At 42.7% G+C, this 11,516-nt stretch overlaps 1 protein-coding gene across 4 annotated transcripts; it reads right to left on the bottom strand.

Moving 5' to 3' along the window:
* Nucleotides 1–53: 53 nt before the first annotated feature.
* rnf34a (ring finger protein 34a) lies at nt 54–10,814 on the bottom strand. 4 transcript variants are annotated; one of them, XM_039013387.1, is made up of 7 exons: nt 10,654–10,814; nt 8,062–8,280; nt 5,959–6,336; nt 3,285–3,347; nt 2,910–3,111; nt 2,745–2,774; nt 54–1,696 (listed from the first exon to the last, which is right to left on the bottom strand). In XM_039013387.1, exons 1-7 carry the CDS (start codon nt 10,657–10,659, stop codon nt 1,509–1,511), a joined length of 1,086 nt encoding a protein of 361 aa, XP_038869315.1. In that variant the 5' UTR covers nt 10,660–10,814; the 3' UTR covers nt 54–1,508. The 4 variants fall into 4 exon arrangements, with proteins under 4 accessions (XP_038869315.1, XP_038869314.1, XP_038869316.1 ...); XM_039013386.1 differs by having other exon boundaries at nt 10,671–10,813; XM_039013388.1 differs by having other exon boundaries at nt 10,750–10,792.
* Between the last annotated feature and the right edge of the window lie 702 nt (nt 10,815–11,516).

Here is an 11,516-nt window from a genome sequence, read left to right as displayed (position 1 = left end):
AAGGCCTGCCAAGAACAAGTGGTCTGGGCATCACAACATACCAGACAAGTAGATGAAGTCAAACTAATATAATTCATATTTAATTTCCAAAATAAAAGGTTAAACATTCCCAAATACAAAGACCAGACCTTGCACAATTTATTTAGCATACCCTTCCAAAGGGTAGTTGACTGTGTGATACAGGAAACCTCTCCACCCAATCTGTGTCTATGTCCAAAATGGAACCCTATATAGTGCACTACTGTTCAAAGCCCCATAGGGCATGGGGTGCCATTTTGGACGCAACCATAGACTGTCATCATGCTCTGCTTCTCATTTGAGGACAGACCACTCAAGCAAACCAATGTAGTAACACATTTCAATCCACCTGACAGTGAAACCTTACTCTTTAATAAACTAATCTGAGGGAAATCTTCAATTCAATTACACATTCAAATCAAATGGAAAAAAATAGATATGTACATCTCATACTGATATGAAACATTATATGCAACTGTACAGCAAGTCACTTTTCCTCAATATACTTTATATTCCACAAGTGGCAGTTAACTTGCAGCTATATATTTGATTAGTTGTGTTAACTACAACAATGTATTAATTAAAAAGACAATATTCCCTCCACTTCCAAGAAAAGATAACAGAAAATATTCTAAGCATAGTTTTGATGTCTGATGGAATTACATGCTCATAATGCATAAAAAAATAAAGTGTTATGTTTTTCATCTATTGAAAGCAGTAACTCCCCTCAATGTTGTACTCTGAACATTTGACTCTAGGACCAAGAAAATGTATTCGAAATAGCTTCTGAAGTTTCATAATTGTATGTTCGTTAATGGGAAAATATGGTCATTTCCTGAAGTTTGTTTTGGAGGTAAGGTTTTCAGACAGTGACGACATCCACAATTTAAGTTGGTATACTAACAAACGGAAAACAGGAAAAACATTTGAACGTATTTAGCACCCGTTTTCTTATTCATCTTAACATTCAGTGCTAAGACGTTATGACAGAATTAAAACAAATGTGAGACTTCCTTCCAAATCAAAACAGACCTCTATATGGGCAGACTTTACATGATACGGTTTGTTCATTGGGACAGGGAGTTAGTTACCAGTCACAATTAGTGGTTCACTCTGTAGGTACCTGGGAACGATGGTACGCACACACAGCTCACATTCTGGTTTAAAAGTCAACATAAGCAAAAGCATAACATAAAATACGGTAGATGAGAAAACGTCAAGGATGTGTTTAGAAATGGAATGGGTTAATATAAAGGGTAGACTGCTGCCCTTCTTTTCATTGGTCACACAGTGATTAGTCCCAAGAAAAAAATTAAGTGGGAAAAAATGAACACACTGCATTTCTCATTCATGATCAAGTTTACAAATAATGTAAGCGTTTCAGGGGATGACAACAGAACACCCACAACTAGGACAGAACAACACAGATCTGTTTCTCTGGAGGTGAATGTTTTGAAGATGGGACATGGTGGAAGTGGTGGGTTGAGACATTAAGACTTGAAGACGTGCACGGCTCTCACGACGTACTGCCTGCAGATGGGACACTCGCTCATCCGCTTGCCGCACTTGGTGCAGGTGACCATGTGACCACACTCCAGGAGGACGCAGTCGATCACGGAGTCCATGCAGATCCTGCACAGGTTGTCATCCACGTTGGTCAGCTGGGCCTTCTCCCCATCTGAAGGAAGACAGAGGGGAGGAATCAGAGAAGAAAGCAAAAGAACAGGACATTCCATACAGATCAGAGTGGAGGAGAGCAATGATGATGTCAAGCCCTGAAGAGGTAGAAGAGACTGGCACTGTCAGTGAGAGAGCTCACTAAAATATCTCCTCGCTCTTGTATCCAGAGTGCCTTATCTTAGGAAGGTCTGGTATAAACCAGAGGGCAAGCATCATACAGGGTCCTGGAAATGTTCGCTATGAGGGGTTTCCATGACAATGAGACCCCCTTCATCACCTGACGGTGTATCAGTGAATTCAGACCCCAGACTTCTTGCAGCTGTATAGATTTAGCTTTATTAGAAATGTGTGTGTGAAGTTATTAACAGACATCATGGCTTTCTAGGTAATAAACTTAAAGATGGCACTTGGGTGACTGGTTCTTACTTGGCAATGAATAGGGGCAATGAGAACCTCCAACAACTAGACACGCTCAGATGGCATGAAGGTACCTTTGGTATGGATGAGATACAAAGACAGCACGATGGATGTGCAGTAGTAGTAGTGGGACCACATGTAGTAAGTAAGGTGATACTTCCTGCATGCATGGCTGAGGGCTGAGGGCTGTGTATGAGGTTGGATGCCGGTGTTACATGCAGGCTGAGGGGCCATGAGATGGTAGGAGTGACCAGGTCAACAGTAAGAGAGACCAGGGGAAAATGTGCCCTTTTCAGATACCTTACCTCCAATCCCTCCATTGCAGATGGGAGGAGGGGGCAAAGCCACAACTTGTGTGGAAGGAGTAAAGCAACAGTCAGTAAATACTGATGTTATTTTTGTACTAAAGAAATCAACTCAGCATCTACCCCTGGTACAAAGCATTGATGGGATACAGGAACTCTGATGGTACAATTTTACAATACAGTAATGAAGATACTGTACATCCTGAGCTAGAATATCATTGACGAGGACTGAAGGGTTTACATGTCAAGTAGCTATACTTTCCATTCCTGTTTCACAGACTATACATATCATCACAAAAGACAGACAGAGGAGTGACATTTTACCTGCAGTTATAGCTGTGTTCACGTTTTCCACTAAAGGAAAGAAAGAAACATTTAGATAAAATAACTACTGCACACCATTTTGATGGGCAAACATGGTGTGGTAGTGACCATAGCAGTTGGCAAGCCAGCTCAAACGGATCTGGGACCAGGCTCACTGCTACTCACATGACTTCATGTTCTCCTCAGTCTCTCTGTACAGGCGGCTGACGCGCTCTACCAGCTCCCACTTCTCACAGCAGCCTGAATAGTTGACAAAGTTCCTGGCCAGGATCTCCTTCAGCTGTCTCACGGACAGGCCCTCGATGTCCCTCAGGCTGGAGATGTCTGAGAGAGAGGCCCGCGCTCGCGGCCGTGTCTGAGGGCTCACCTGCAGGAGAGAGAGGAGAGTCATAAGCCATTACATACATGACACATACTGCACTGGAGAGAAGGGGCAAATAGGACAGGAGAATGTCGCACCCCTCTGAATAAGCTCCAGATGCTGTGAGAGGACATTTTTCTACAACTAGCAGCCTACTAGGAGTGAGGTTTATCATTTACCTCTGGTGTGTGCTCACTGGGTGCCAGGTTCAGGAGGGAGAGAGACGTGGCGTCGCCTATATCCTGTACAGACAAAACAAGCACATGACTTAGATGGAGGGCTGTGGCGGTCCTTACATTTTGTCAGCCAGTTATCGTCATGCAATAGACTACCAGTCTCACGGTAATTGACCGTCAATTAGCCTAAACATGTTTAGCATCTCCAGGCATACAAGTCACTGATGCGTGCCTTTGGAACATCTACATTTTAAAAAGTCAAATAAATCTATTTAATATACACCATCACAATAAATCCAGTATTTTAGGCAGGCCTAAAAAAACATGATATGAAGAAAACGTTTTTTAGAAGAACAGAATACGAGTTGGCCTACTGTATGTTATCTGGCTATGCGCCATGCCATAGGCTTGATCATTTATCAGACAAGATATGCTTATAAGTTCTGTGCCATTATTTTATATGACTTTATAGTAGTAAGAATATAATTGAACTTAGCTGAATAAAATAGGAAGGATATTTTTCCCATTCTGGAGAGAGTGTGCATTTGAAGTGGCTATGTTGAGCGTAAAAGTTATCATTTGAAACAGGTCCTATATATGCTAGATTTAGAGATATTTGGCAACTCTAGTTGAGAATGATACAAATGTATTAGAAATCAAAACATATATGGGCTGCATGATGCGACTATAGTCTATTGATGATTTGAGAAAGTCGCAAAAAAAGCTTGCGCTCTGTTCCTTGCCTCAGGCTACACACGCTGTTCTCTCTTCAAGTGATCATATTCTCACCCATCAGACTATTCTCTATTTAATTTTGTCTTCAATATTATGTTAAATTTGTTTCAATTTACAATGGCCCATTATCAAATGGGCAGGAACACGAGCAGGTGAACAAATAGATGTAACCTGTATGCACTCAAATTCATTTTCCACTCATTCCGGGTAACATACTCCGGTTATTTCATCAACCACTGTTTGAGGAGCATGCAGCCTCTCGCTGCATGACAGGTGATATTCCGCCCAAACTCTATGCCATGGGCTCTCTAACCCTGTTCGTGCAGTTACCCAGTGCTTAAATTTGGGAAACCAAGTGAAATCTGTTCGGGAACATCAATAGTAACAAAACATATTTCATTAAACTGTTGAGACCCTGACTCTCTGCTCGCTCGAGAAAGGAATGAAGGAGAGAGGATTGTATAAAGGAGAGAAGGTCATGGCTTGTATAAACCGGAGAGCAAGCTCCATACAGGCTCCTGGAAATGTCCCAGTCTGATAAAAGGCTTCGCTGTGAGGCGTTTCCATGACAATGAGACCCCCTTCATCACCTGATGGTATATCAGTGGAGGTTTGAGATATTCTGTAGCTAAAGGTAATAGGTCAGCCTATTGATTATAAAAATCCCTAATACTAAGCTATTCAAAATCAAATCCAAATCCTCTACACTTGTAGGCTAACTCTGTAAGCCACCCTGCACAATCAATGAACCAACAGCATCGCCTAGGCCTATATGTTCTCTCCCAGACTCATGGATAGAAAGATTGGAGTATAGCATGAGGTAACCAGTCTATCCAGTATGCATGATAATACAGTCCACACTCAAAGGTGATTACTAATTCTGGAGTATAGGCTGGACCAATTACATCTTAAAATAATTTTGTTTTTCTGCCATACGTAATATGCGGTACGCTATTAGGCTATGTATTATATAATGGCACAATCATTTTTTAAATTCAGCGGGTTTTTTCAGGCTTGATCTCATACAGTATATAGGCCTATGAGTATGCATCAGCTCTAATATGCGTATGGGTGTTTTGAATGAATCGTCACCTTAGAAAGCACTGTCCATTTCGTTGGCTTTGAAACAACATCCACAACGACCATGTTTTCCACTCAGTTTCAACAGGTTGTTGAACTTCTTTCTTCAAATTGATCAATCATAGTGAGGTGAGTTTTAAAATCGCAATACTGTTTTGATGATAAGAGTATTTGCATTGATGTCAGTGTGGTTAGAGGAACAATAGAGCCCTGAGTACCAGACCATTAGGACCTGATGGAGGGACAATAGAGCCCTGAGTACCAGACCATTAGTGACCTGATGAAGGGACAATAGAGCCCTGAGTACCAGGCCATTAGGACCTGATGGAGGGACAATAGATCCCTGAGTACCAGGCCATTAGGACCTGATCCCAGGAGGTTGGTGGCTCCTTAATATAGGGAGAATGGGCTCGTTGTAATGGCTGGAGAAGAATCAGTGGAATGTTACGTCAGCAGCCTCCAGTGGACCTCATGGTCGTTAGTGAGTTGGGTACTACCAATGCATGTCCTGAGTGCATAAGAGGAGATTACCATGACTCAACGGTCACGTGGAATATTACTGCGGTCATGTCTGCCGGTAATATGGTCACCGCAACAGGCCTACTCAGACAGAAACCTCCACAGAGCACTAGAAATCCTTCCAGTCCAGGCAGGGATTAGGATGAATCACCTGCTGTTTAGTCCACTGATACCTTGGGGACTACTATGTTCCCAGTCATAGTAAAGCTTCTACTGCTCTCTGCACCAGCTGAGCAGGCAAAGTACAGGTATTTGTAGCAGTCATCTCTTAATTTAGACCTCAGTCACTTTCAGAGCAGACGTAACACCTTTTACACTCACTCTCTACCTGCATCACATGTACCTGGTTGGTTGTCCCTGAGCTGTCGCTCCTACTGAGAGCTTCCCCCTGAGAGGCGGAGACTGAGAGAGCAGACAGCTCAGAGGTGGAACGTGCGGCGGAGGGGGGCGGGGTATAGAGGGGGTTGTCTGGGTCCTCCTCCCCCTCTGTCCTCTGGTGACACAGCACCAGGTCCACCAGGTCCTCCTTCTCCCTGCAGGTGTCTGTGGGGACGTTGCGTAGCAGCAGGTACTGCCGCAGGTCTTTGACCCTCAGCCGCATCAGCTGTGGTCTCTGGAAGGCCGTCCCCTTCAGCAGGTGACATGTGGCACATATACGCAGGTTCTCCTGAAGCACAGAGCACAGAGTGCAGAAACTCTTCTTACAGTCGCAGCAGATATGCTGGGGGAGAGAGAGATAAGAGTGTGCGCATTAAGCAGGTGGAGAGACAGGCTAAGTGACATGGACACAGAGTAATGTAGGCACCAGGGCACACTGTGCCTTAATAGGATCCACAAAGCCTGCCCAGTACTCCAGGCTAACAATATCCTGCATATAGAACTTGTCTCCACTAAAACATTCATGCACATGGAAGATTAAATCATGTCTCATTCAATTATTAAATGGTGCAAACATCTCCCTCTATACACCTTGAACGGTCATTTGTTCTGAACAAAGCAACACAGATTCTGAAATCATCAATTGAACCTTCACAGGCTATGTTGGACAGATGAGGAATGTGGGGTATTGGAGCCCAAAATAAGCCATGAGGAAGCAGAAGGTCGATGTCTTTTTTCCGTTACTGCATTTTTTCAATCATGTGCATCTGTTTCCCTCAATCTCCAGACAGTCGGACGGGAGGCAGGCAGTTCTTTATTTCATGTCACAAACATCAAACAGTAATAACACGCAAGCGGCATGATTAAGCGCTGTGTTGGCATGGTGACGCAGAGCAGCAGAGGGACAGACAGAGTAAAGGAATTCAACCCAGCAATATGGAGATGTCGTCTCCCTCTGTCATCACAACAGACCCCCTTCCCCCTGCCATTTGATGAATTCTGGCTAGACCTTTGATGAGGCACAGTGCTTACCTAGAAATTCATCTAACAAACTTTAGACCATAGCATTAGCATGCATCAGCCACAAAACCTCACACTGATCTAAATCTACTCTAAAGAAGTAGCCTAAGTCCTTGTCTATTTTTTTTGTTTTACCACAGACTACATTAGAACAAAAACATGTGGTTTTCTCAACATAGCTTAACAGCTTCTACCCCAAAGCCATAAGACTGCTGAACAGTTAATCAAATGGCTACCCAGATTATTTGCATTGACCCCCTCCCTTTTTTTACACTGCTGCTACTTGCTGTTTATTATCTATGCATAGTCACTTTACCCCTACGTACATGTACATATTACCTCAATTACCTCGACTAACTTGTACCCCCGCACATTGACTTGGTACCGATACCCCCTGTATATAGCCTCGTTATTTTATTGTGTAACTTTTTTTTCCCTCTTCAGTTTATTTAGTAAATATTTTATTATTTTTCTTAAAACTGCATTGTTGGTTAAGGGCTTGTAGTAAGCATTTCACGGTAAGGTCTACACCGGTTTTATTCGGCTCATGTGACAAATTCAATTTGATTTGGAGTGTAGCAATTACCACTGCTGTGCCATGGGCTTGTAAGTGCAGTCTCATGACGTAACTGGCTGTATTCAGCATCTCTTATCTTGGCTCTCTCGGAGGACACATCAGATTACGTCTAAGGACGGATCTAATCAACACTGGCCCTTACTTAACATGTAGGCCTATTGTAGTAGGGTGTGTATGTTTGAATAAACATATGAGGGCTACTCTGATCAGATCTAATAAAATATCTAAGAATATCAGTGCATTAAATGTTATAGTGTCTCCTCAGTCAATACCAATTATAAACTATTCTATGGCTCAAACACCCAAACATGTTCCATCTTGATTACCCCAAAGCCTATCAAACACACACTAGCCATCACCCCAAAGCTTATAAAACACCCTCTAACCATCTGGGACTGGCCTACAATCACATAGGCCATTCACACAGTAAGTCTACTAGCTACCCCAATGGTCCCCAAACCCAACACCTACCTTCCTCCTGAAGACAGAGAAGGCCTGGCCACAAGCCTTACATACGAGGCTGGGGCTCCCTGAGGTTGTGGGTGGATATGTGGAATATCCTGCGCTGGGGGCAAACCGGAAGGGTCCGGCACCGGCTCCGAACCCAGGCTGCTGGCCTCTCACTGCCCCTGTGCCCATGACTTCATTCAGCAGACCACAGCATGAAGCCCACATGGACGAGGCCCCCGCCTGGAGAACATAGACAGCAGTGTTAAGAGACTGCAGAGCTCCACAGACATGAGAAGAAGTTATCCCTGTCAAACATCACCAGCCCTGTAGTGTCGACAAGCCTCCTCTCCTTGAGCTAGGACCCATCTGTGCAACACCAGACACCCTATAGTCATTATCACAGTGATACCTACAAACAGATTGGCTTGATGCCGCAATGTATTACACACAGGTTATTGCAAGTGTGAAAACATCGAAAAAAAGAGTGGTCAAGGAAACACAAGCTATTATACTCTTAATATTGCAGCCACAGGAGAGGCTGGAGGCATCACTTTGTTATGGCTGAGGAAATGAAAAGCATAGCCCGTAGCTCTGTGGTGACTGACGACAGCACAATAGACTAGACATGCCCAGGGACTGCATGATGACCAGCCCTAATAGACCTACATCCAACACATCCTATCAAAGTTTCCCTAAATAGGATACTTTTGTCTGCAGGGGAGAATGTGTGAGAAAGCGAAGGTGTGTAGCGGAGAAATGATTCATGCATCGGATAAACTAACTGACTAATTACCTCGATGAGTGGCTGCAAATGATAACTCCATATCTGTTCCCTGGCAATTTAATACTAGAGAATGCGTTCCCATGTATTAACATGGGAAGATAATTCCACAAAATCAATTTCAGTTCAACTCCCATCTCTATCAATGAGGTAATCCGTTTCCAAACGTAGGCCCTATCATTTGCCCATTACTTTTTATACTAGTCTCTGTTACATGAACAATAGTACTGTACAGTAGTCAAATATAGGAATATGTTTACTCAGGCAACAGGTCAATTTGTGCATAAATTGGTGTACTACTATTGTTACTACTGTTGTAATACTGTTGTAATTCTGTTGTCACGACTTCCGCCGAAGTTGGTCCCTCTCCTTGTTCGGGCGGTGTTCGGCGGTCGACGTCACCGACCTTCTAGCCATCACTGATCCATTTTTCATTTTCCATTGGTTTTGTCTTGTCTTCCATCACACCTGGTTTCAATCCCATCAATTACATGTTGTGTATTTAACCCTCTGTTTCCCCTCATGTCCTTGTCGGTGATTGTTTGTTGTATGTATGTGTTCTAGTTATGTTCTGGTGTGCGATGGGTTTTGCACCCTCTTATTTTATTTTGTATATTTTGGTTTTTTGTAGGTTTTGAATACTTATTAAACAGCTCCGTTTATACCAAGTTCATTCTCCTGCGCCTGACTTCCCTGCCACCAGCACGCACCCCATTACAACTGTTGTAATACTGTTGTAATACTGTTCCATTTTCTGCTGCTGTTAGTCTAAATATATTCATATTTACATTTTTTGGATGCGTTGTGGGGGTGTTTCTCTTGAAGGTGCAGTTTCTCCTGGTAAATCAGCTTGTGTACATTGACTTGTACCTGCATTGAGTCCCCTACTGATCTGAATTACACAAGGTTCTACCAATCATCATCCATTAATATCTGCAAAATACCACAGCTGTCTACGTTTGAGATTGTATGATGATTAAATGAAATAAAGTATGTGTTTGTATCCTTACTAATGCATATTCATTGAAGAGAGATGGTAGAACGTTAAAAAAATGCATTAAGTGGGTAACAATCTGATAATAGTATATGAACATTAGAACTCCCACTGTAAAGGCTAAATATTATGCCCAATGAGCGTTAGGATTTCTACAGATGCGGAACCAAACAGCCTACAGACAACTAACATACATTCCAAAAATCAATAATTGACCAGAAAATTTCTTCCTAGGAGGGAGGATTTGAACTATCCATACAAATCACAAATATCAGTCACAAACAAGGCAAGACAAACAGTCAATCTACTGACCGTGCTAGCTAGTAGCCTAGCGTTAGTCACAGATGCAAAACATCAAGCTATTACTGTGCTACTCTCCCTTGGTGGTGGTGACAATCATCAATACTACTGACATTGAACATGAATACTGGTTATCGAGAATTTGCCTGAATAAACTATTTAATCTAGCTAGCTAACTCATATACAGTTAGATAATAAAATCTAGCCAAGTAGCTAGCTAGCTAGCCTATTTCGGCAACATGTAGCTGAACCTAGCTTCATACTGACAGTAGCTAATAGCTAGCTACATTAGTTACTAAGCATCAATGCTACATATAGAGATGATTGAACTCAGCTCACTCAACATAGCTAACGTTAGCTGGAAATATAAAGCTAGTTAGCTATTTATTTATTGTTCGCTACCTAGCTTGTGAACAAAAAAACAACAAAAATAAACTGTGAGCAAGCTAACGTTAGCTAGCATATTTGCTGACAGTCAACTACAGCTAGCTAGCTTGACAGCAATAACCTACTGAGAATTGAGGAAAGTAGAATTAACCTTCATAGCAATTGTACCTTCATAGCAACTCCGGGTTGTGGAATTTGTGGCAATAAACTGATAATCTGACCATTGCAACAACCCAAAGATCCTCACTTCATTACGTGTTCCTTCTTTCCACCAGCATCTCGAGCTTAAGCCAGACCGCGGGGGCGTTCGAGCTGATCTATTTTGTCAAGTACAGTCGTGGCCAAAAGTTTTGAGAACGACACAAATATTAATTTCCACAAAGTTTGCTGCTTCAGTGTCTTTAGATATTTTTGTCAGATGTTACTATGGAATACTGAAGTATAATTACAAGCATTTCATAAGTGTCAAAGGTTTTATTGACAATTACATGAAGTTGATGCAAAGAGTCAATATTTGCAGTGTTGACCCTTCTTTTTCAAGACCTCTGCAAACCGCCCTGGCATGCAGTCAATTAACATCTGGGCCACATCCTGACTGATGCCAGCCCATTATTGCATAATCAATGCTTGGAGTTTGTCAGAATTTGTGGGTTTTTGTTTGCCCACCCGCCTCTTGAGGGTTGACCACAAGTTCTCAATGGGATTAAGGTCTGGGGAGTTTCCTGGCCATGGACCCAAAATATCGATGTTTGGTTCCCCGAGCCACTTAGTAATCACTTTTGCCTTATGGCAAGGTGCTCCATCATGCTGGAAAAGGCATTGTTTGTCACCAAACTGTTCCTGGATGGTTGGGAGAAGTTGCTCTCGGAGGATGTGTTGGTACCATTCTTTAATCATGGCTGTGTTCATAGGCAAAATTGTGAGTGAGCCCACTCCCTTGGCTGAGAAGCAACCCCACACATGAATGGTCTCAGGATGCTTTACTGTTGGCATGACACAGGACTGATGGTAGCG

This window comes from Salvelinus namaycush, chromosome 18, assembly GCF_016432855.1.
Source record: "Salvelinus namaycush isolate Seneca chromosome 18, SaNama_1.0, whole genome shotgun sequence".
NCBI classification, from domain to species: domain Eukaryota; kingdom Metazoa; phylum Chordata; class Actinopteri; order Salmoniformes; family Salmonidae; genus Salvelinus; species Salvelinus namaycush.
This window is presented reverse-complemented; position numbering and strand designations above follow the sequence as displayed.